The sequence below is a fragment of the Plecotus auritus genome, assembly GCF_963455305.1.
Source record: "Plecotus auritus genome assembly, chromosome: 5".
Lineage (NCBI taxonomy): Eukaryota > Metazoa > Chordata > Mammalia > Chiroptera > Vespertilionidae > Plecotus > Plecotus auritus.
The window spans coordinates 51,471,219-51,497,237 of NC_137776.1; the positions used below are offsets into that span (position 1 = coordinate 51,471,219).

At 43.5% G+C, this 26,019-nt stretch overlaps 1 protein-coding gene across 3 annotated transcripts in view; it reads left to right on the top strand.

Moving 5' to 3' along the window:
- Nucleotides 1–590: 590 nt before the first annotated feature.
- Nucleotides 591–26,019, top strand: part of STK39 (serine/threonine kinase 39) — a 332,909-nt gene continuing 307,480 nt past the window's right edge. The window contains exon 1 of one of the 3 annotated variants that reach the window (XM_080670642.1): nt 591–1,436. In XM_080670642.1, the coding sequence (XP_080526768.1) occupies nt 668–1,436 (769 nt within the window). In that variant the 5' untranslated portion in view covers nt 591–667. The remainder of the gene's footprint in view (nt 1,437–26,019) is intronic. The other 2 variants (XM_080670643.1, XM_080670644.1) reach the window with 2 other exon arrangements.

Genomic DNA, 26,019 nt, shown 5'->3' on the forward strand with positions numbered 1-26,019 from the left:
AAAAAAAATGTTCATTATTCTTATTTATTTAATAGTCGTCACCATGAAAACTACATAAGATAATTTTGGACAAATGACCAATATGAGCTTTGGTTTACTGCATCATTTCAGCTTAAGACAAGAATGGTATAATTTTGGTCATCTCAACAGAGGGAACACAGAGAACATTCAGTGTTAAATACGACACCTATAATTAGGAAGACCTATGGTTATACCATAGCAATTTTAAGGATGAGGTAATTTGGGGAGAGTGGAAAAAGCAGCAATTAATTAAAAGTTTTCAATGCAGTTTATTTATGCTGCAGTACATTCGTTGACACCCAGAATGCTCTGTAAAAGAAACGCCTGCTACCTGTTTTCCCCGGTTAATGTGGCATGTAATTAATGGTATAGAAATACCATTTCTTTCTTATTCCAACTTCACAGGCCCTTACATCCCTTCCCTGGGATCTAGGCGGCTTGGAACAAACGAAAAAATTCTGTGAAACAGCCAAGGGCCTAGGGAATCAAGTTTCACTAAGAAAAAATAGAAGGGCCGCGATTAGATTAGGCAAGGTGGGAAAGTGATATTGGCAGGTAAAGCGTTGGAAAGTTACAACTTTGGTTATTTTTTAACTGGCGTCCTACAAACGGCCCGCATGTAGGTGTCTCACTCGCGAACTTGAAAATGAACTTCAGGTTTCATTTAGTTGGGGAGACTGCTGAATCTGAGAACCTGGCGGCGGTTCACCCACCTCACCCTCTGGGTCCCCAAGGGGCATCTTCAGGAGAGCCTGATTGTCTGGGCAAAGGCGCAGGGAAAGCAAGGAGTCCCGGGAACGGGGGACGCGAGCCCCGAAAGCAAACACAAACCCGCCTCGCTCCCCGTGGGTGGAACTTCCCCGGCCGCGAGCAGAGCGGGTGGGGGCGGCGGTTCCCCCAGCGGAGGCAGGGAACCGCGCGCACGAGGTTCGAGGCGCGCGGCGAGCGCGGCGGCCGCCGCCTCCTCCCCTCCCCGCCTCCGCCGGCGCTGCCTCCTCCCTCCGCCCGGTTCGGCCTCCCTCGCTCCCTCCCCTCGTTGCTGGCTCCGGCGGCGGCGGCGGCGGCGGCAGACGGGGAGGGCGTGCGCCGGCCGAGAGGTGTCGGCGACGAGGAAAGGGAAGTTTCAAGTGGAAGGTCGTCCGTCGACCGGCGCGTCCTCCTGCTCTCCTCCGGCAGCATCATGGCGGAGCCGAGCGGCTCGCCCGTGCACGTCCAGCAGCCCCAGCAGGCGGCTCCGGTGACAGCGGCGGCGGTCCCGGCGTCCCCGGCGGCCGCGACAGCAGCGCCGGCCCCGGCCCCGGCGGCGCCCGCGGTCCCGGCTCCGGTCCCGGCCCCAGCCCCGGCCCCGGCCCCGGCGGCGCAGGCGGTCGGCTGGCCCATCTGCAGGGACGCGTACGAGCTGCAGGAGGTTATCGGTCAGTGCGGCGGGCGTAGCGGGCCGGGTGGGAGGCGCGGCCGGGGGCGGGAGGGGGCGCGGGATGCTGGGCTCGTCTGCCTGCAAGCCAGGGAGGCAGAGCGGCCGCCTTCGGGGCCTACCGGCTTCAACAGTTCTTTTTTTTTTTTTTAATTTATTTGTTCGTCTCTAAACGCTGGTGCTGCAGGAGGCGGCGCGGCGGATGTGACTCGCACTGCAGACCAGCCGCATGCTGCAAACTTTTATCTCGCAGATCGTCGGGGCAGAGGAGCCGGGGACCGGCAACGTCGCCGCATCTCCCTCCACCCGCGCGCCGGGGCCGCAGCCCGTGGCCCGTGGCCACGCGGATAGGCAGCCGCGGGAGGGGTGGGGTTGCGGGGGCGCCGCCCTGCGCTTCCAGCGCCCCCACCTCGTGCCCCGGGGGACTCTGCGGGCGCAGCCGCGCCTCTGCTCTCCAAGCTCCGCGCTTCTGCTCCTAATCAGCAGCCTCTCGCCTTGGGTATCTGGGCTACGTAGAAGTCGCGGAGGCCCAGGTTCTTATTCAAGGCCGAGAGGATGCTGGCTTCCCTCCCTGACAGCCGCTGGTCCAGCCCGCCGTGCAACCTGGCTCTCCGCGCCGCCTGGGTACCCGCCTCTCTCGGTGCTAGGGCGCGCCGCGCCGCGCCGCCTGCTGTCCAGCCTGGCCGCCCGGGAAAGCAGGCGCCCTGGCCTTATGCCCTGCACCGGGCGATGCTTTCTTCTGGTACAGGGCCGAGCTCCAAGGGTGAAACCCGAGGCTGTCGGTGATCTGCTTCCTGCCTTCGATGCCTCACAAATATCACCTTATCTTACATTTTTTAAAACCTGCCAAAGTCGACCGGCAAGAAGCCTGAGTTACTTTTCCTTGGGCCAAGCACGTAAAGGGCCAAAAGATTTGTGTTGACCCTTCACTTAGAGCCTTCCCTATTGGGTCATCCTGTTGGAGAGGCTTGTTAAACCCAGTCAGGGAAGCCTCTCGGTAAAGTGCGCCCTCAGCTAATAACCTTACCGGTGCTGGGATGGGATGCTGCCCATCCCACATCTTGATAGTTAAGTACGGCGATGAAAAAGGAATTCAGAATATTTATCTTAAATGCTTTTTTGCTTTTCATTAAAAATATTCTTCAGCGGGCCTTTATCACTTGCTACAGTGTGAACGAAGCATAGTGCAGACTGAAATTATATATATACTAGTATGTGTATATATATATATATATATATATACATACACACACACATATATATATATGAGAATATGATAGGCAGAATATTATTTAACCTAGGGTATAAGAGCTTCAAATAACCTAAAATGGCATCTCTACATAAAATTCTTTAAAAAATCCCAGACCTTTCATAACTTTTGACCAAACGCTTTCAAGGGCTGAGTCTTGGTCACTGCCTGGATTAAATAACGTAAAGGGTGTCTGAAAGCCTCGAGTATTCAAAGAAAATCCCTTGAACCGGCATATAAGCCCTTTCATATGCAGTTTTACTGCCTACCCCTCCCATATTCTGCTTATATTAATTGTATTGGAATAGTCAGCTGTCCTAGGACACACCTGGTCTTCCATTCCTTGCCTTTGCATGGCTTTTCTCTAAGTTCCCATCTTGGTAGTGGAGCCTCAGCTTCCAAGGCAGCCACAGTGCATGTTCTCGAGAAGCCTTCCGCTTCTCCTGAGGCCAGGTACTGTGCTTCTTCTCCTCTATTTACACACCTCATAGCTTGTAACTCCACAGTTTTTATTTTCTCTACAAACTGAGGGCCTACTATGTCTCAAGCATTGTGCTAGGTGCTCACAGTATAGGCATTAATAAAAATGGTCCCCGCTCTCAGGGACTTCAGGTATTCATGTAAATGATTCCATAGGATGTGCAGATGTGAGTACTGGGAGAGCACAAAGGAGGGAGTGCCTGCTAAAAGAAGGAAGCAGAATATTCCACAGAAGACCATGGAATTTGAGCCAGATTTTGAAGTCTAAGAGTTTGTAAGGTGCTTTAGTATTTCTGTTGCTGACCCCCCTAATCATCTGTGAACTTAAGGATGGTCTTATTTATCCCTTTGCAGCTTGTAGGGGTGGTCCATAAAAGTTGGGTGATGCTATCTACCCCATAGGGTTGGGACCAGAATTTACTTATAATCAACTTATGTGCTTATTTTGTTAATTAGTAGGGTTAAAATGCAAGCTTTGTCTTTTTAAAATGTAAGACTTTTAGTTAATCAGTTTTGTGGACTAAGGAATAAAATCTTATTTTTGTTTAATTAAGTGATGGTGTTAATTGCATGGCTTCTTTCGCCTTTTAGTAACAGCATTGCTAATTATGGTTGGTCAATTTAATAATAATGAAAAGAAGTTTACCTGAGGAATTTTTTTTTTAAAACATATTTTATTGATTTTTTACAGAGAGGAAGGAAGAGGGATAGATAGTCAGAAACATCGATGAGAGAGAAACATCGATCAGCTGCCCCCTGCACACCTCCTACTGGGGATGTGCCCGCAACCAAGGTACATGCCCTTGACCGGAATCGAACCTGGGACCTTTCAGTCCGCAGGCTGACGCTCTATCCACTGAGCCAAACCAGTTTTGGCTACCTGAGGAATTTGAGAACAGAAACACCTGCTCATCACTTCTATCCCGATTTGTTCACTGTCACACTGTGGGAAGAGCTGTTGAATATTTTAAATTTATCTAGCTAAGTTGATTTGAGTGTCATCCTGATACATGGTGATTGTGGGTTTGATCCCCAGTTAGGGCACATACAGGAAGCAACCAATGAATGCATACATAAGTGAAACAACAAATCGATGTTTCTCTCTAAAAATCAATAAATAACCGTTTTTTAAAAACTTATAGCCCGGCCGGCGTGGCTCAGTGGTTGAGCATCGACCTATGAACCAGGAGGTCATGGTTCAATTTCCAGTCAGGGAACATGCCCAGGTTTTGGGCTCGATCCCCAGTGTGGGGTGTTCAGGAGGCAGCTGATTTATGATTCTCCCTCATCATTGATGTTTCTATCTCTCTATCCCTCTCCCTTCTCTGTTTATTTTAGAAGATATGTATATCTTCTAAAATAAACAAACAAATAATTTTATCTCATATTTTCCAACTAAAAGAGATGGCTTATATGGAGGACATGTTATTGAAAAATCAAATTGTTGAAATAAGATTTTGTAAGGGTAATGTTTATAGGGAATTGCAAACCCATTTCCATTTAGTGTGTAATGCTAGTTCAGTAATTAAGAGTGAACTGTGGTTAAGCCCTTTTGCTTAAACATTACATGCAAAAGTTAGTAGTTCAAACACTGAGCCAGTTTGGGCATGAGTGTGGGTGGACAGCCTTTGCCTCTCCCTGCCATACAGCAGATGACATCTGATAGGGCTCAGCAGTGTGAGCTGTGACCAGGAGGAGGCTCAGGTGTGCGTGAGCAGAAAGCCAAGGTGCTCGAACTTTCCAGCGTGGCACAGAGGACTTTTTCTTCACTTCCTTCTGGGCAGAGGTTGGGGCCCCAGGATTAGGGGAGAATAGGTTTGCTCACATCCAAACAAAGCAGGTTCAGTTGTTTGACTTCAGTTTTAGAAAAATAAACACAGGATTTTGCAAGTCTAAAAATAAAGTTTTCTCTTTGTTGTATTGTTCTTGTGTGGTAAAAGATCAATGGAGAATTTGTAATGCTCTTAGGGGTAACCTAGTCAGAAAGTTTTACATAACCTAGAAATGATTAAAATCTGTGGGAGGGAGCTTTTGACTTAGAGAGGGGTTACTGTGTTGTGAAATTATTAAATTTTCTTTTAGTCATTAGTATTCTTGTCTTTGTAGATTTCAAACATTTATGTCTGCTGTACGAGTGACTGCTTTTCGGAGGCTTTCTAACCTATTTATACTCTTCAGGCTCGTTAATCTTTGTTCCTCACCTCTCCCCCCATCTCAACCTCAAATTCCTTTAGAAGTATAAGGGGTACCCAGAGATAGGCCAACTGAAAAGTTAATTTGTTAGCAATACTGCTTCTATCACCTTGATTCGCTAAACAAAGAATATAAGGTTAGTCATCTAAATGTTGACTTGGGCATCCCTAATGGAATTGAACAACCTGAAGGAACCTTGCTGTCAAAGACTGATAGTCATTGCAGTATCAGTTTCTGTGTTTGAATGAGAATCCTGGCAAGGGCTATTATCTTTGCTGATTTCCCTCAGAGAAACCATAAATACATCTGTGCCTCATAGTATGTTTGATTTTCTTAGATTATTTTGCAGGTTGAACCATTCTGTATTTTTGACTTGATTTCTCAGCGTTGTTTCACTTTTGTCCTGGGTAGTCATTTAGAATGATTTACAAGTAACACCTACTGAATTTGCAGTCCTAGTAAACAAAAAGAATTTGGTTCCTAGGCTCCTAGCCATACTTTGAGGAGGGGGCCTCTGGGTACTTTCTCTCCTCTGAGGCTTTGTATAACCATTCAGGTGTGTTTTCCTCAGGCCCAGGTAATAGACATATGGCCAACTCTTTAAGGAGCACCAGCCTTTCTTCCCAAAATGAGACCTGCTTTGCTCTGTGCCCTCAGAGTTTCTGTGGAGTTCTGTGGTGTAGGATTGGCTCTGGTTTTATAGATGTTCTGGAGGGATCTTGAGAGCAGCAGGAGCCATACTGGTCACAGTTGTTTTTGAAGGACCTCAGAGGGCCACAGCACTGAGTGTGTATTCTGCTCCCTCAGTCCTTTAAACTGCGCTTGCTTTGCTGCTGCTGCTAATTTGTTAGTTTGGCTGTTTTTATTTATTTATTTTTTTTAATCTTCACCCGAGGATATGTTATCTATTGATTTTAGAGAAAGAAACATTGATGTGAGAGAGAAACATCGAACAGTTGTCTCCTGTAGGTGTCCCTACTGGGGATTGAACCTGTAACCTAGATATGTGCCCTTAACCTTAACCAGGAATCAAACCTGCAACCTTTTGGTGTACGGGATGACCCTCCAACCAATGGGGACACCTAACCAGGGTGGCATTATGTTTTTTTGTTTTTAACTAAAAGAGGCTTGAGATGCTTGGCCTAAGACAGGGCTTTTGATTTTCATATTATTTCACTTTTTTTTCTTTTTTGTAAAGAGAAAAATGTATCTAGAAATATCCTTTTTGTATTTTTTAAATCATTGTGGTAAAATATGCAGATATACATAGGGTTTACCATTTTGGCCATTTGCTAAGTGTATAGTTCAATGGCATTAATTGCATTCACAACAAAAATGCTCTTTTAAATGTACTGTTCAAACTACCACGTGCGAAAAATCTCTAGGGTAAGAAGAAACTTATGGTAGAATTACTGCCATACTTACTTTATGTATGCATTTGATTTGTGACTGGTAACATGACTTTCTCCCTGACTCGGATAGTCTGTTGTAGGCTACATTTTTTATTGTATTTGGGAGTAAATTAAAACATTGCGGGCTCTGGAGTCGGACGGCCTGGTCTATTTCATATCTTGGCAATGGCAGTCATTGGCCTTGAGACCTTGAACAAATTACTTAGATGTGTCTGCATTCAGATTCCTCATTTGTAATACTGAGATGACAAAAATAGGGTTGTGCGGACCGAGAGAATGTAAAGCACTTAGAATAGTGCCTGGCACAGTGAGTGCTCTCGGTTAGTCTTCGCCATAACTCCTATAAACCCCATCTGCTAATCAGATTCAGGCTATCAGGAAAGAACACAGTCTGTCTCTGGCAAGACTTTGGAGTGGCTTGAAGAGGTTCCCGTGCTCAGTTCCTACCAGGGAGGAGGCAGGAGGAGGAGGGAGCCTGGTACTCTCCTCCTTCCGGTGGGTGGCTAGGAGAAGGTGGCTTTCTGGGTGGGCCTGGCTTCCCCTAGCACCTCTGCACCTCAGCCGTGGGAGGAAGCTGGAGCGGCCTGTGGAGCTCCTGGCGATTTGGCCGGCTCCTGGGTGTAGGTGCCAAATGGCCCTCTGACAAGTGGTGAGAGCATCCTGCGGGAAGGTTGCTGGGAGGACCAGCCCATCGTGAGAGGGCTCTCGGAACAACCTGCTAAGACTGCACTTTCCTCCCACCTCTGAGTCTGCCCCGCGGAGGCTGCCACGCTGGCAGGAAATGCTGCTGACTGAAAGAAATACCCCTGGCCCAGTGAGGGAAAGGACGGGCATTTGTTTTCAGATAAAGTCATCGCTATTGCTCCCCTTTCTCCTTCCTGCCCTCTCTGCTTTTCCCTTGGCTTATAAATATTCTCACGTCTCTCCCTCTTATCTTAAACCACAAAAGAGATCAAAACAAGACACTCTTACTACTCCTTCCTCCTCAAGCTACTATCTTATCTCTTTCTTTCCTTTCACAGCTGAGCCCTGGAAAGAACCTCCCATTCACTTCTCAGCCCACAGCCACCTGGCTTCTGCCCTTTGCTAAGAAACCAAAACTGCAGTCTCCACAATCACCATGACCTGCCTGAGGCCAGAGCCAGTGGACGGGCAGTCCTCCCTTCTCCTCTCTCTGTGGGACTTGGCACCATCTGTCCATTCTCCTCCTCCTCCTCTCCTGCCTGGCCGTGCCCCAGAGCCCTCTTCTCTACCCCTCAGAGGCTTCCACCACCACCCACAATGCCAAGGGTCTCCCTGATCGTTGGGTTGGTGTGCGGGCTTCCTGTTATAAGTCTTTATTTAGATACTAGAGGCCCAGTGCATGAAATTCGTGCACTGGTAGGGTCCCTAGTGGCTGTTGGCCGCTGGCCGGGTACTCCTTCCCTTCCCCTGGCTGGCCCCGCCCCCTGGTCGGACTCCCAGACAACTCCCGGTCGAGGGGGCAATTTGCATACTATGCTTTTATTATATAGGATTCCACAGAACTTCATACTCAAACTCACTGTCTCTCCATTTGTGCTTCAATCTTAGTTCTACTCCTTCAACATTCTCCACCTTCCTTAAGACCCTCGGGCGCGAAACAGAAACATGATCATCCTCCACTTTCCCATCTTCCTCTGTCTCCCACATCTCATTGGTCATCAGTCCTAAATATTTTGCATATTTGAAACATTGCCTCTAACTCCTCCTCTTGGCCATCCCCAGTTTAGTGCAGGCCCTTATCAGTTCTTACCTGGAGTATTGTAATAACTTCCTAACCAGGTTCTTGTCTCCTTTCACGCTTCCAGTCTAGTATGCCTGGCTCCAAAGTGATGCTGCTATGCCAAACTTTTTATCAGTTACCCCCTTGAGTGGCTTTCCCATCATCCTCAAGATTAACTCTAAGCACAGTGTGTAAGGCCTTTTGGGAACTGTCTCTTACCTCCCTTTCCCATCATACCTTGTCATTGCCCCCCTTCTCATCACAGACCCCCAGCCAGTGGGAACCTTTGCAGTTGCTGAAATGCTTCATGCTTTGCTAGCCTCTGCTAGGTAAGTGCTCTTCTGCTTGGAAAACCATTCCACTATCCTTCCCTTTCGTCTTCATCTATTTAACACAGAGCTTTGTCTCTCCAGCTGGCTCACCTTTATTGAGGTATAATATGCATGTGGAAAAGTGTATGCATCATAAATGTATAACTTGATACGTGTTCTTAAATTGAACACACTCTGATCGTGGCTCCCTTTTAGGACTGGGAGTAAATGATCCCTCTTCACAGAAACTTCTTCTGCCCTTGAGCCTCCTTTGCCTCTGCCCCTTGCTCTGTTGGATATTTCACCCCGATAGTGCTCACACTATAGAGTCCCCCCAAAAAGGTATACATATACTCTGAATAATTGTAAAGGCATTGTTATTAAAATACATTTCATTTTCAAAATTGAGCTATCAGCTATTAAAGTGTATATACATTTTTTGGGACACCCTGTTTATGAAAATTGTTTGCCCGCTTGCCCATCCTGGCACTAGATGTTAATTCTTAATTCCTCCTTGAGTACGGCATCCCTTGCCTCCATGCTCCATACCCCATGTTAAGTGTCCAATAAGTGTTTTCTGGATGAAAGTCTGAATTCTGGGGACAAATACTTCCTCCCTCCTTGTGGAAGAGGAACATTGCCTGACTTCTAAAAATTTGTCTCTGTGGTCCCTGAAGATTTGATCTTGTCCATGGCTAACGATAATGCTGATTTAGTTGCGTTTGGGCCAATCAGCTTAAAGGGCTCTGTAGAAATTAGTTCATTAATCCACCCAGATCAAGAGTAAGCACTTTGAGTGCTTCCACCTGCCTGTGCTGTGCAGGCAGGCAGGCAGGCAGAGGCCTGGCTTTCTGGAGGTCATCTGACTGTGAGGTGGCCTCTCTGGATTAAAGGAGCCAAGCTCCCTGCCACCCACCCCCACCAAATCAGCATTCATTCATTCACACATTCATTCATTTATTTTACTATTTCCATCACCATGTATCCCCTCTGTGCCCTCTTCCACCTCCACCCAACCCCTCCACCTCTGCAATCACCACACTATTGTCCATGTCTCTGAGTTCTCTCTCTCTTTTCTTTTTCCCTCAATCCCACCACTACCACCACCACCCACCTCAGAACTGTCTGCCTGTAGAGCTGTCCTTTATTTTTTTTTTTAGTATATTTTATTGATTTTTTTTTTTTTTTTTTTTTTACAGAGAGGAAGGGAGAGGGATAAAGAGTTAGGAACATCGATGAGAGAAAAACATTAATCAGCTGCACACCTCCTGCACACCTCCTACTGGGGATGTGCCCACAACCAAAGTACATGCCCTTGACTGGAATCGAACCTGGGACCTTTCAGTCCACAGGCCAATGCTCTATCCACCGAGCCAAACCGGTTAGGGCAGAGCTGTCCTTTCTTAAGTAGACCTATGCCTTCGCTTTTGTGTATGTATTTATATATAACAACCGTGAGGAAGTCTGTGGGGCCTCTTGCTGGGTAGAAATCAGGACTGCTGGAGAAGATCAGGGATACCGGTGAAACTCAGGAGCAGACTATCAGGACACGTGATTTTCACAGGTTAGGATGGCAGGAGTTGCATTTTTGTCAATGACAAATGACCAAGGATGATAGGATTGGCGTAGTACATGCTAAACCATAGAACTGGGTCTTTTTAAGTGAAAACCAATCTAATAGGTGTTACAATTCCTTTATGGTTTATTTTTTTGGGGAAATTTATTTTTCTATTTAAATAGAATTCTCCATGTAATCATGTGAGATTTTATATCCCTATGCCCCTTAGCCCAAGGACAGCTTTGTTGAAATTATACCAAAACAACTCCAAGATGGTTGAAGTAATTCAAGTGTTTCAAGTGTTTCTTTTCTCAGATCTGCTATCCATTGGTCAAGTTTTTGCTACTAAATAAGAATTCAATATATTGATTAAAAAGGCATTTTGCATTTGGCTTATCTGGGAAGCCAAGGAGAAATAGCAGTTCTTTAGAGAATGGATTGGCAGTGCTTTAGCTCTAGAATTGATTTAGATAAACACTTTGGAATCTGATGTGAGTAAATGCTGATATATTTCATGTTTCTCCTCACTTGCCAAACAGTTATTTGAGAAGAAAGGCTGGCTTAGCTTTAAGAAACTTCTTGGATATTGAAGAGTGAGATGAATTGACCTTTTAAGCTGATTGTATATTTTGAGCTATGGGAAACATCATTTTAAGATAGTTTTATTTTCAAACTTCTAAGTAAGTGGCATTTATTATAATGCTCAGAGGCCTGGTACTGGGGGTGCTCATTCAGTTCTTCCATTAAGTGAAAATAAATATTTTGGTGACATTTATAGGATTCAGGTTTCCCAACCTTTAGGCACTCATAGAGCTGGTTACCAGAAGAACTGGTGTGGTGAGTAGGTTTCATGGCTTTCTGTCATATGAATGAGAGATCTTCATTTGGGGAGTATTTTGAAGCCAGTGACTTGTGACAATTCTGAGACTTCTCACAATCACTCTATTGATGGTTGACGTCCTAGAAGAATTTGTGATCTTGTTTTGAACTGGTAGCATCAGTTTGTGCCAGGGTTTGTAACAGGGGTGTTCCAATTGCTTTTGTTCCTGGCCTGTTTAGATTGGGGGTTGAAAAAGTATTGTATTTTCTGGGTTAGTGCCTATTGACCTATCTTGTATTGCTTACATTTTAATTTGAATTATCTGGTTTGTTCATTGTCCCTTCCTCCTTCTCTATGGCAGGTCCTTCCTTCCTTCCTTCCTTCCTTCCTTCCTTCCTTCCTTCCTTCCTTCCTTCCTTCCTTCCTTCCTTCCTTCCATTGGCAGTGTCACCATCCCCTTGGTTTAATTGTGGGGTGACTCTAGAAAGCAGGGGAAGAGAGTGCTTGGAGGAAGGAATGAGTGGTCCGTGCTGGCTTTTCTAAGTCAGCTCCTAGGTGAGAAATGGCAAAGAACATAGAGGGATACTGAAATTTAATTTTGGAAGGGACTGAAGAGAAATCCATTCCTGCTCCTTTGCTTTACAACTGAAGACCCTAACATCCTAACTTGAAGTAATTTGTCTGTGGTCCAGAAGTCCATAGAATCTTCTCAGGCCCATGATTCCTACCTAGTCCACTATTTTCTTCTACTTAGACCACATTGAGTCCTCACTGGTGGGAAGGAAGAAGTTAGAAAAGTATCGACTCAGTGAATTTTATAACTACCATTTTAATTAAGTTAAAAATATCTCTCTGGGAATATATTTACTGTGTAGATATCATAGTAAATGTCTTATTTATTCATTTAGACAAACTAAAATTATATATATATTTTTCCTTCACCAGGGCATGTTTATTTAACACGTAAACCAGGTGGTATATAAACATAAAATAGCTTCATTTCAAGCTTCATCTTTTGTGTGGTTTGTTACAATACTGTATTTTTAATCTATGGTTATAATCTGTCAGTGAGGAAAAGGAGTGGGTGTGTGTGTGTGAAAGTAAAAGGCTGAGGAGCAGCAAGTTGAGAGTGAAGAAAGCACGTGAAGTAGATGAGCCTCGGCTGATCATTGCTGGAGCCAGATCCCTTCTGCCAGGCTGATAACTTTTAACAGTCAGAGTGGCAATAGCATTCCTATCAGATGATCTAGTTCCACGCTGTCCAGTGTGGTAGTCACTAGCCACATGTAGCTATTTAAATTTAAGTTAATTAAAATTAAATAAATGTGGGGAGGGGAGAGGGGTGAGTAGGCAGAGCACAGAGTATGTTTAGGGCAGTGAAACTATTCTGTGTGGTATTATAATAATGGATACGTCATTATACATTTGCCCAAACCCATAGAATGTACATGCGTGAACCCCAATGTACTAGTAAACTGTAGACTTTGGGTGATAATGGTATGTCAGTGTAGGTTCATCAGTTGTGACAAATGTACCGCTCTGTGTGTGGGATGTTGATAATGGAGGAGGCTATGCATATGTAGGGGGAGGGGATGTATGGGAAATCTCTAGTTTCAGTTTTGCTGTGAACCTAAAACTGCCTTAAAAAATAAATTCTTTAAAATAATTAAATAAAATACAGTTCCTCAGTTGCAGTAGCCACATTTCAAGTGCTCAATAGGCAAATGTGGCCACTGCACTGAGGAACTGTATGTTATTTATTTCCTTTTAAGTCTGTAATTCTCATTACTCTACAAGGTACTTTATTGGGTAGTGCAGATACAGACTATTTCTGTCATCACAGAGCGTTCTGTTAGACAGCGCCTGGTGGTCCTTTCTCAGAAACGTTACAGAACAGACTAAATGTCACCGTGGCGGCTCTAAGTGGCCAGAGGCCACCTCCTGATGATACGCGAAGGCAGGGCCACTGACCTAGAAGTGCAAAAAGGGGTCAGGCAGTGCTAACCTGATTAAAAAATCATCTTTCGTTTTTACTCTGTGCTCCATTTGAAAGCCAGTTGGTTCATATTTTCAGAAGAACAGTCAATCCTTTCTGTGTGTGGTGAAACAGACACTCCTGTTGACATAAGAAGATAGTTACGAATCATAAGTTTTTATCTTACCCACTTAACTCATTCTGGGGTACTGTGATTATGGTAAACACAAGAGACTCCTCCCAAATAAAATCTGGTATTGTCAGAAGTATCAAAATGTTATATTTTCTTAAGAAATCGCTAAAGAGTCTTGGGGTTGGATGTGGTAGACAGAATCACTTTAGTTTATCCTCTGTTGTGCTGTGTAGAAGGAACTGACGAGCGTTTTTTAAAAAATGAAATTTCAAAAATGTGAAATTAACTCTACTTAGAAAAAGTAATACGTATATCACTTAAACCATGTGTTTGAATCATGGTTCTTTCCTTCCTTTGAGTTTTAAACATGTTGGTGTTTGAGTACTTAAAAGATGAATGGTTTAGCCCAAGCTATATATCACAAAGTAAATAAAACATCCCTTATTAAGTCAGTACCTTAATAGAAATTCAAACTCAGCAATCACTGATTGGGCAGGATACCTGCTTTGTTAGGAAAGGGAATTAATAACTGAGGGATGAAAAAAAAATCTGTGTAGGGAGATTAACTGGGTTTAATTTGGGGCAATTCAGGAACAGTCTCTACTTTCTCACATTTAGCGGCCGTGGGTGACTGGGGCCGTGAAAGAGAATGTTTTACTATGTAATCCTTTCTTATTTTTCCTTGTAGATGCCATTTCAAGTTTCTGGAACCCTAAACCCAGTGCCTGACCTTCAACAAGGGTTGACGTGGAAACATTTTTAATATGGCATCTTTCCTGGGCACGTGGGTGGCTGAAATAGGGTTGGGAGAAGTGTTTCTGTGTAGTTTCAAGTTGTGATCATTAGGACAAACTTACTGTTTTTGGCATAAGGCAAGATTGGAGCTAGGTTATTTATCTTTACTAAAATAAATATTCATCGGTTGTTTAAAAAGTGACAGTCTCTCAGGCTAAGAGATAATGAGCCTCCCAGTTTATCCATAGCCATCTTCCTGTTTCCATAGAAGCAGCAAGACTTTTTTAAGGGCTATAATTTCATGTCCTGTTCTTCAATGCCCATTAGAAATATAGGCAGCTTTGCAGCTTATATATTTGCTTAAATAGTTTTAAAGGTAAAAGGGGGATAGCTGATGTGCAGTCACTAGAATAGGTAAAAGTTGCCTGGCCAGTATGGTTCAGTGGACTGAGTGTTGTCCTGTGCACCGGGACGTCAGGGTTCGATTCCCTATCAGGGCACTTGCCCCCATTGCAAGCTCAATCCCCACTAGAGGGTGTGCAGAAGGCAGCTGATCAATATTTCTCTCTCATAGCTATTTCTATCTTGTTCCCTCTCCCTTCCGCTTTCTTTAAAAATCAATAACAACATTTTTTTTTTTTTAAAGAATAGGTAAAAGTTACAACCAGGCAGTTGTCCTGCTGTGCTTTTAGGTGATAGCCCATTTAGTTTCCCAGGTTAAGAGTGAATTGTTTTCAGTTGTACATTGTTGTTTAAAAATTAAATATTCCTTTGTCTCTTGGAGCTACTTGGAAGTAAGAGAGTGACAAAAATATGAAGCGTGATCTTTATGAAGGATGACTGACTTTAAAACTTACCGTATCACAAGTTATCTATACTAATAAAAGGGTAATATGCTAATTAGACTGGACATCTTCTACATCTTCAAGACGTCCTTCCGGACAAAGCCACGGTGACAGGAACCGAGGCAGAGGCGGTTAGGGGCAATCAGGCTGGCAGGGGAGAGCAGTTAGAGGGAGATCAGGCCGGCAGGGGAGCAGTTAGGGGATGATCAGGCCAGCAGGCAGAGGCAGTTAGGGGCGATCAGGTTGGCAGGGGAGAGCAGTTTGGGGGTGATCAGGCCAGCAGGGGAGCAATTAGGGGGCGATCAGGCTGGCAGGGGAGCAGTTAGGGGCAATCAGGTTGGCAGGCAGAGGTGGTTAGGGGCAATCAGGCTGGCAAGGGAGCAGTTAGGTGCATCAGGCTGGCAGGTAGAGGTGGTTAGGGGCAATCAAGCAGGCAGGCCGGCAGACGAGTGGTTAGGAGCCAGTGGTCCTGAATTGCAAGAGTGATGCCAGATTGGAGAGGGTGCAGGCTGGGTTGAGGGACCCCCTTCCTCCTGTGCACGAATTTCATGCACCAAGCCTCTAGTTATATATAAAGAAGTATTGTTTCCTTCAAAAGGACCTGGTGGGAGAGAGTCCACTTATACTTTACTAGAGGCCCAGTGCACAAATTCGTGCACGGGTGGGGTCCAGCCAGCCCACCCCTATCAGGGTGGGGGGGGCGGATTGGGGGTGGGGCTGGCCAGAGGGAGGGGCTGCAGGCAGTTGGCTGGCTGGCCCCACCCCCTGGTTGAACTCCCGGTTGAACGGACAATTTGCACATTAGCCTTTTATTATATAGGATAGTTATGTTTTATTTTAAAGTTGAAAAATTACCCATTTCTATCAGCCCTCCTGTGAAGAAATGGGACTTATTTTCTAATGTGACATTAATTTGCTCTTCAGACACTTCCAGAGATGTTTTAAGCAGTTTTGGCTTTCCTGGAATAATTACTCAACAGTACAAAATGACCCTAGCCTGAACAGTGCTGTTAGTTGTTTAAAGTCAGTGTTGTTTATACTTATTTTTAATAGATTCAGCATCACTACTTCATTGAAGTAATGAGATTATGCAGGACTGATGTTTGTAGATGACAGTGAGCTGTTTGTCTAGAGGTAGAGACAGCAAAAGCAAAAGCTGGTGGTGGACTAAGAGGATGAGGGATAACATGGGGGATAGGATTCCAAAATCAGATCTGTAAGCCAGAGACAAGACGGGATCTGAAAGACAAAGATTAGCCCACGGCCTCAGGAGACCTCAGACCTGAGCAGGAGTAGGAAGAGAAGAAGAACTCAGGGACATGTCCAAGTTTAAAATTCAGGGGTTCAGCAAGGGGTCAAGGCAAGTAGGGGCAATTAATTCCCCCCTCCCCCCAGAGAGTTTTAGTGGCAGTATTTTGTTGGGGTGGGCACCTCATTTCAAGCTTTGCCTTCAAGGGTGCCTCTGACATCCTGAAAACCTCCTTTCTCTGAGTATGGGTTCTGATGCTCTCCGTATCAACCATGTACGGTATAGCTGTGTAACAAGCCACCCATTTCATTTGCTTACAATTCTGTGGGTTGGCAATTTGGGCTTGGCTTGGCTTGGCTGGCCAATTGTGCTGGCCTCACTTATGGCAAGTCCTTGGCGAGCTGGGCTTGGGGACGGGGGTGTGGACCTATTTTAAGATGGTCTTACTTGTGTGCATGGTGGTTGGTGCTGGCTGTTGGTTGACCCTATCTTTCCACTGATTCCTCATTGTCAAGGAGGCTCGCCTGTAGTTTATTCCTTGTTTGTAAGCAGTGTTCCAGGATAGCTGGAGCGAAGCTGCAAGGACTCATGGGGCCTAGGCTTCGTAGTCACACAGCGCCCCTGCCTCACTCAGTTAGTTAGAGCCATCCCAAGGCCAGCTCAGGTTCAAGGGAAATGGATTCCCACTTGTTGGGAGGAGTGGTGGAATCACATGGCAAAAGGACAGTGAAGAGGGATGGGAAGAATTCTTATGGCCATCTTTGCCAGCTCACTACCACAGCAGCCTTATTTAGCTCAAGGAGGGTGCATACACATTCTTAGTCACTCATTTAACTTTTGGTTTTAACTTGTGATAGGGAGCTAAATGTCCAATGATCTTTCCCCTGATTGCTGTAGTGTGGTTGATTATAGGTTTCATAAACTAATTTTTCGTGTGCACTATCCATCAGAGTGATTTTCACTCGAAAAGTGACTTTAAAAATGTTAACTTGCTAAAAAATCTAAAGATGTTGATTCTAATGTGACATTTGAAGGGTGAAGGGGTGTGTGTGTGTGTGTGTGTGTGTGTGTGTGTGTGTGTGTGTAATGCTAGTCCTTTTTAGCCTTAAGGTGTTTTACTCCAGATTGACCTTCTTAAACCCCAACACCACATTTAAAATATAGATTGTTTGCATGCATATGTGATTATTTCTCCTGCCACCTACAAGTTAGTGAAGTAGAGTTATCACAGCCCTAAAAATAACATCTATGCATCAGTTTTTGGGTGGATTGGTGGTAGATTGGTGCTTAGACAGCTATGAACATTTCATTATTTTGAAGTCAATCCAGCAACATTTCACTACTAGGTATTTGGTCAGTTTTTTAAAAAAGAATTGCCAGCCTAATAATTATTGACAGAATATGCCCCTTTTTCTTTAGTTTATCACATACTAGTAGAAGAAATAGTAGAAGGGCAGGAGATGTGCAAATATACCATTTATTAAGTTGCAAAGTTTTCTGGTATAAGCCCTGATAAAACATATGCTTTTAGATGTGGGAAGAGGATTGTTATCTTTAGAAATTTACAGATTTAAAAGCTGTGACTCTCCTTTTATTTCAATAAGGAAAACAGATCTCTGCATGGATTAGAATTGTGAAGTGCCCTTTCTGTGGTTAGCCAACAATTCTTTCTCATGTAGGGAAGAATGAGACAAGAATGTTACCTAGACCTCTGAGTTATTAAAAAACAACACTAAAAACAAAAAATAAAAACAGAAAAAATCACCCAACAACTCCAAGCTGATTTATTTTAAACTTCTTAAATATTATACAAGTAATGTAAATGATCATTTTAGAAAATTTGTATAATACAGAGGAGTAAAAAGGGGGTGGGGGAGTGGGGATCACTAGTTACCTCATCACCCAGGGCTACATACTGTTTGAATTTTGGTGTAAGAGTGTAATTTAAAATAGGATAGGACTTTTTTTTAAAAGAAAAAGTAAATTGATATTTTAAGAAATTGATACTTTTTTTTTTTTTAGCATTCCCAGCACTTGCACATTTAATTTGTTTAGGGTAAGAAAAATAAAATAAAAGCAAAAGTCTTAGATTAATCCTTGCTTGGCAAAAGTGATGTTTCTTGAGAATTTGGTGCACACTGAGCATCTAGCATACTTTATCATTTCTGGACAGAGTATGTATGTGTATTTTTCTTACACTTAAATGTCTGTAGAATCCCAGAGTACATTTATAAGCTTAATCTTAACACCTATGTTACAGTTTAGTACTTCTTAGACGTGTCTGTTATCCTTTGCCTTTTGTCCTCGGGTGCCATGGATCACCTTATTGTGATATTTGGTACTTTGCTGAGCAGAAGTTCTGGGATAGAGGGGAGTTAAGAGTAAGTAACTTTCTCATTGTTTGTGCATGTATTTGAGCTCGGGAACGACTTCTAGATTTCACACTGACCTTTCATACTAAACATAAAGATGAGAATTTTCTGGGCTTGTTAAATATGTGATCTCTTTTCATAGAACTAGTTTTGATTTCATGGGAATGTGGGAAAAGTGAATTTCTACGAATTTAATTTGATAATCTTATTGCTGATTTTTTAAAAAATCTTTTAAATGTCAAGTATTTCATAGCATTTTGAACAACATTGCTATTGGCATGATTAGTCTTTATTAATGAAGTTTTTAAACTATAGAGATACAATAAATACTTTTGCATCAAGTAGGTGAAAATAAAAACCCTCAATTTCTATTTCCCAGCGATTCCTTTCATTTTGGTGTGTATCCTTCCAGATGTTTTTCTGTGCATACCTAATACACAGATTTTTCCAAAATATAATTGTTTTACATGTAATGTGATAGCTAGGCATACTATTCTATAAACTTTGCTTCTACAAAATAATATATATTACATGTATATTTTACTTCTGTGTATTTTCTGAATATATTTGTAGTAAAATGTACACATTACAGATATTCACAGCTATCATTCTAGGTCATTTTTCATAGATCCACCTCATTAAAAAATATGCCAGTTTATTTCAATTCTGGGTTCACTTCTATTCTGTGGATGTATTTTAATAATTTATTGATTAACTTATTGGTTGCCTCCAGTTTCCATATTTCTGTGAGATGGTATCCAGAAGGAGGACTGCACAGACAGATGGCATTGCATTTGTACTTTGATGGATACTGTGAAAATTACCTCCAATTACTTTGCTAATTAATTACCTTCTTAGTTGTTCCCATTTTTGCCCTAAAGGTAGAAGGGAATTAGACTTAGAAGGCATCTAGCCTTATTTACTACTTGACCCAGACCTAATATATCTAAGAGTGTGAGGAGAAAAGAGTAGATGGGGTGGGGTGGTGGTGGATTGGAAAAAATAAAAATTGCCATCTGAGTTTAGGAAATGAAAGTTGCATCATTTTATGGACCCAAAATATGAAATGTCATGACATTTAATCCTATGTACAAATTTATGGAAAGATTTTTTGAATTGGGGAAAAGTCTAGAGTATAGAAGGAAACAAATTTGGCTACAAGGACCAGGGACTCACTGAAATTATCCACAAGTAATAGAGCATTTCTTATAAAGATAGACGTGGGACCAGGAGACAGGAATCTCATCCTTAATCCCAGATTTTGCAGCAGCCCAGAAAATACTGAGCATCTAGGTCTTCGGAAATTGCCATCAACCGTTTTCTCATGCACCCTGGAAGTGGACAAGGCCTCAGCAGCACCTCACTTCTCGGTCCTCTGACCTGGGTGTGACTTAGCAGATGCCTTGTTCATCTCTTTCTATCCTGTTGTTTCTGCTGAGTCAGAATTTTAGCTCATTCAGAGCCCTTATGGCCCTTCTTCTTCTTCTTTCTCTTTCAGCCATTGCTATAGCTGCTAATCGCTTTATTATCACAACTTTAATCCCAAAGATTGAGAATCCAGTTTTTACTAGGGTCCCTTGTATGGGACACCTGCCAGCCAATGAACTGTTCGCCAAGTCCAGGTGCTCTCTTCCTATAAGGGTTGGTAGGGGGTAATAGGGAAAGTTCTTGTCTGGGAAGGGAACTTGGGTGTTGTGGTAGCTCCTACAGTTAGTATTTATGCATTACCCTCAGGTAAGGAACCCAGTATTACCCTTAGGTAAGGAACCTATTCAAAATATAATCCTGAATAATATACTTTGTTGAAAATATTTATTCCTATGATGTGCTTCAAAAGCCGTTCATTCTTTAAAGTCAGTAAACACTTCCCTGGGAAGCATCCTCCCCTTTTCCATGTGGAGGGTAAGTTGGGAAGACTTGTGCCCCATCTCAGTTGTAAAACGTCTTCAGTTCTGAAATACCGATGCCTGGATTATGAAATATGGTCGTGCCTTTCTGCTGGACTTGAAAGTCCTGTGAAACAGTTCATTCAGTTTATGTAATGACAGTGAGGTTCTGAAAAATGTACCTGGAACCGATACTGCTAGGACAACTCATTTTCCTATGTGAATAGATTCATTATCCCACGTGTATCTTCTCCATATATGTTGGGAGGAGTATCGGGCCTTCCCTAATTTTAGTAGGTGTTGGCACTTCATTGTTAATATTTCTCTGCAAGATTTCTCTTGAATGCTTTGTTTTCTTCCTGAGGGTCATGGTCAAGTGTACCCCCTTTTTTCCTGTTCTCCCTCCTCAACCCCAGTCTACTTCTCTTTCAAAATAATGGCTAGTGGGTTGAATGATTCACTGACTTTTTTTGTTACTCCTCACCTGAGGATATTTTTTCCATTGATTTTTAGAGAGAGTGGAAGGGAGGTGGGGAGAGAGAGGGAGGAAAGGAGGGGGGGGGAGAGAGAGAGAGAGAGAAAGAGAGAGAGAGAGAGAGAGAGAGAGAGAGAGAGAGAGAGAGAGAGAGAGAGAGAAACATGGATGTGAGAGAAACACATCGATTAGTTCCCTCCTGACCAGGTCAGCAATTGAACCTGCAACCCAGGCATGTCCCTTTGACTGGGAATCAAACCCTCAACCCTTCGGTGTTTGTGCTGACGTTCTGACCACTGAGCAGCACTGGCCAGGGCAAGATTCATTGACTTGCATTCCTGAGCCCTTTGGTGTCTGTGTCTCTCAGCATCTCAAAGGGCAGTCCTCCTGTTATTTTAAAAAATGAGAACCATGCTCATAAAATACTGTTTTAGTTTGGTTTCAGATCACATGAAATGTAATCTGATTTGAGAGGCAGCAGTTAAGCTCCTGTTTACGAAAAGGTTTTATCGTTTCGTAGGAATTTTTGTTGGGTAAAAGAAAGACATGGTCTTACTTTAATTTGGAAGATTTCTTCTTATTTCAATTTGGAAGGTTTCTTCAGGTGGCCTTGAATTCCGTGCTTTAATCTGCTTAAAAATGCCTGTTAGCACATAAGCAAAATTAAACGTTTTATTAAAGTCTGTGCAATGCTCTTTATTATTTAGGAGAAAAATATATTTTAATTAGCCGTGGTAAGGACATGTGTAATTTAAAGCTTTCATTTTGACAGCCTGATCTTAGCTGATAGGCATGTTAATCTCTATTTGATTGCTTCAGAGGGGAGTTGAAAGTGACCTAGCGCCTGGCTTAGAGTGCGTTTATAAATGTGCTTTATTTTGTGAAATAATACAGTACATTTTCTTGCATGTTTCTTATTATAGATTTGAATGTTTATCTGATTTCCAGAATTAAAGAAAAAGTTAGTCAGTTTTCCTTTGGGCTATATGTCTCCTTGTTTATCTCCCCCCCCCCCCCCCTTTTTTTAATGCTGGTATATGTGTGTATATGTAGCGAGCTGGTAGCTTACATCACTTTGTAGCTTGATGATGCTCCAGGAAAGTGAGTTTTCTTGTTTTATAAGAATTTCCCATTCTTTTCTGTTTAGTTTTAATGTTCATTATACTCTTTTCTTTTTCCCTTTGGACGTGCCAAAGAGTGTTTAAAAAAGATTACATATATCATATATAACTATTTATCATTTTTATGTGTATAGAGGCAAATGATGTATATGTGTAAAGTTATTTATGATTCAAGAAAAATTATTGGCTATAAAAGTTATTTGACTCCTGGGGGAGAATTTTATTACATCTCTTGAGATATAGTAGTCTTTGGGGGAAAAAAGTTGAGAATTAAAATTCTGGGAGGGTTTTTTTTCCCTCTATGCCACGAAGATTTGAGGACATGTAAAGGTGATTCAAGCTGACAGGATGATTCTGGTACGGATTTTTGGAGCACTCGTTGTGTGCCAAGGACTGGACTAAGTATTTTACATACTCTATGTCTCATCCTTACCTCATTCCTGCCAGGCCTGGCATGATTATCCCAATTCTACAAATTAGGAGGCAGGCTTGGGTGATCACATAATCTTTTGAAGGTCACACAGCTGGATCTGAACCCAGTGACGTCTGGTTGTAAAGCGCGTGCCCTTTTCCGGGCTCCCTTTGCTTCCTCTCCTTTTGCTATCTGACCTGCCTTTAGGATTCTCAGGCTGTCAGGGCCAGGAGTTAATTTCTAGAAGAAGGGTCCCTATTTTTAAAGCAGCATCACGTGGCAGTTGGAGCTGAAACTTGCACATCAGGCTGACCTGGGCTTGGATTCCTTTGGCATCATTTACCAGCTTGGTGACTGAGCCAGTTTCTTGGCCTCAATGTGCTGCATGGCATTTCATCAGCAAAATTAGGACCATCATGTCGACCTTATAGGATAATATAATGCATAACACATAATAATAATGATGATGATTCTAATGGTAACATTTAGCATTGAGGAGCTATTACGTGTCAACCCTCAGGCTAAAGCTTTTTATAGTTCATTTAATCCTCACGACAACCCAGTAAGGTGGGTTCAGTTATGCCTGTTTTACATACAGAGTTCTCACTATATTAAGGCTGTTTTTACCTGTATTTTCCACACCAGTGCTCCCTTCCATTGGTATAGATCAGTGGTCGGCAAACTGCGGCTCGCGAGCCACATGCGGCTCACAAGCCGCAGTTTGCCGCTCTGTTGACTAATGAGTTTGCCAACCACTGGACTAGACTAAATGTTACCGTGTAGTTGGAAGCTGTGAGGATTAGGCAATTGTGGCATATTGTGTGCAAAGAGGTAAAGGGTAGTATATGACAGTGGTCGGCAAACTCATTAGTCAACAGAGCGGCAAACTGCGGCTCTTGAGCTGCATGTGGCTCGCGAGCCACAGTTTGCCAGCCACTGGTATAGATGATTGAGTATTTGCTGACTCAGAGAATTCACTGTCATTCAGTAAACCTATTATATGGTCATTAAGATAGATACCATTTCTCCCTACAGGCCTTTTATTTTAGTGATAACTTTCTACATATATAACTAATGTTTTAACAGGTTTCTCTTGTATTGCTAAAAAGCATTGATCTCATGATAACTTAGGCACAGATTTAAACATTTGACAAATGGAAGATCCATGGACAGAAGTGCCTATATTCCAAACCAGTTTTTATGTGTCCTCAGAATAAACGAATGCTACTGCATTGGTAGAAATGGCTCTGGAAATTATATGAGAGGATGAGGAATCTTTTAAAATGCCCTCTACTATCTGACCTCTCAGCCTTTCTTCTCTAGCATACAAAGTATCCTAAGAATTTAATCAATAAGCAGTTGCCTAAAGCAGCAGCCCTCTGTCATCTACCTGAGTCAATGATGGGACATTGAATGGTTTAAAAAAGCTATTAACATTAATGCTAACGTGTTGACAACTGTAAAGAACACAGAATTCTGGCAGTGAACCCAGATACATTTCATTATAGAATAGAGAATATTGTAGGGCTTTGCTCATGGACTTCCCAACATTGAAACCTGATTAAAATATTCAGCCCAAATACCAGACTATTAAACATTTAAAAGAAAAAAATCATATAAACACATCACTCTCCAATCACTCCTGTAACACCCTGGAATCGCCTGGTAGGTAGTTGAGGCTCAGTGTCGGTTAAGGAAGTTCTTGGATGTTGGGGAAGTGGAACCATGCTTCTCAGAACTCAAGGAAGAGGATGGGGAGAGTGATGAGTCTGTTCTTCAGAAAGACCAGAGCAACTGGGAGCTGGCTGAAGGTCTGACTTTACACCTCCCTGTGTTTACTTGTTCAGTAGGTTTTTTATCAGTGTAATTAGCTAGTTATCCTAATATAAAAAGAGCCAGGGTCCGTCACGACTTAAATGTCCTGATGGATGACCGAACACCAGGCTAGGATCCTGGCTGGTGCAGCGGAAGTCAGTCCTGGGTCCCGGCGGCCCACGGCGGGAGTCAGTCCTGGGTCCCGGCTGCCCACGGCGCGGCGGTGGGAGGGAGCTGTGGGAACGGAGCCATGCTGCCATCGGACTGGCCTCTTGGTTCCTCCCCCCACCCACAGGCTCCGGGGAACCAGAGCCGTACTGCGATTGGACTGGCCTCTTGGTCCCTCCCCCTCGGCCCGCAGGCCCGGGGAACCAGAGCCATTCTGTGATGGGACTGGACCCTACCCGAGGGGTCCCAGATTGTGAGAGCGTGCAGGCTGGGCTGAGAGACCCCTCCGAGTGCATGATTTTTTGCACACCAGGACTCTAGTTAATAATAATAAAGGGAAGAGAGCAAGTGGAAGTCAAATTATTAGTCATGTCCCCTAGGAACATGGAAGCTACAGCATTGTCCTTCCAAGGGGATTATTACCCCTCATTCTCCTCCTCAGATACTGGATTGTTGGTGGGGAGGGGAGACAGGCACCGCTGGAGAAGTACATGCACAGTAGAAGTTGGGGTGGCACAGGGAGGTGCTTGCCTGTCAGTCTAGCCTGGGGAACAGTGGATTGGCTAGGGGGTGAGCCCCATCAGAAGTGCTGGAAATCGTGGAGAGTTGGTTAATTTGAAGAAGTTCCCGATTAAAATCCCCAGACAAAGAGTTCCTTCTCCTTTGTTTGCTCTTGCTCTCTCTTGCTTTGTGACCTGCAGTCACCCGTGCAGTGCACTCACCTGTTCGCTCCATAGCCATGTGGCTTTATGCAGCCACATGGCCCATGTCTGTGGGGACTCCACACACAATGGACTGCAGCTGGGAACACATGCTAAGCTAGCCAGATGTTGGACTGGACTGGGCTTTGATATAGAACAGACATTCTGGGCAGTGGCCTTAATTGCGGCCCTGCTGGACAAGATTGGACTTCTTCCATGATCAGACGGACAGAGATGGGGCCTTAATTTTATGTCGTCAATAAAGCTTTCCACGAAACCCCATCCTCCCGTGGGGGCCTCAGGAAATTCTTTTCCTCGCAGCACCCAAGAACTCCACTTCCACTGATAACAGGTTGATTCTCTCCATCTATTTAGTCGGTGTATTTTGAGCTTCAGTGTGTCCCAGGCATTGCTATGTCTTGGTGACATGAAGAGGGAGTTCCCTTTGGGTGCCTAACCTTGAGGAACATAGAAAGTCTAGAGGAGAAAACAGAGAAGAGCCCGAGGAAACCCTAGTGAGGCCAGCTCTAGTGGAGGTGTGTAACTGATATTCAGAGCTGGTGGCCCCGTCTCCAGAGTCCTTCCATTTTCCACGGATAGCATGCCACATATTTATTGTCGGAATCCTAAAGGAAGGAATTGCAAAACCAGTTTGTGAAATTCTGCCACCTGCTATGTGTTGTAAAGTTTGTTCCAAGGCAGAATTGTCGAGAGAGATAGACTGATGTTTTGATCAGTTTTGATAATACTCTTCATAAAAACAAGTTCTGTAGTTTAGTGCTATCAATACAAACATGGGTTAAATGCTAATATTAGTTGAATATACAGGGTGGGGCAAAAGCAGGCTTACAGTGGTGAGCACACCAAACACAGGGCTTATTCTTTCATTATTATTATTTATTAATTATTGAATTATTTTCCACATGAACA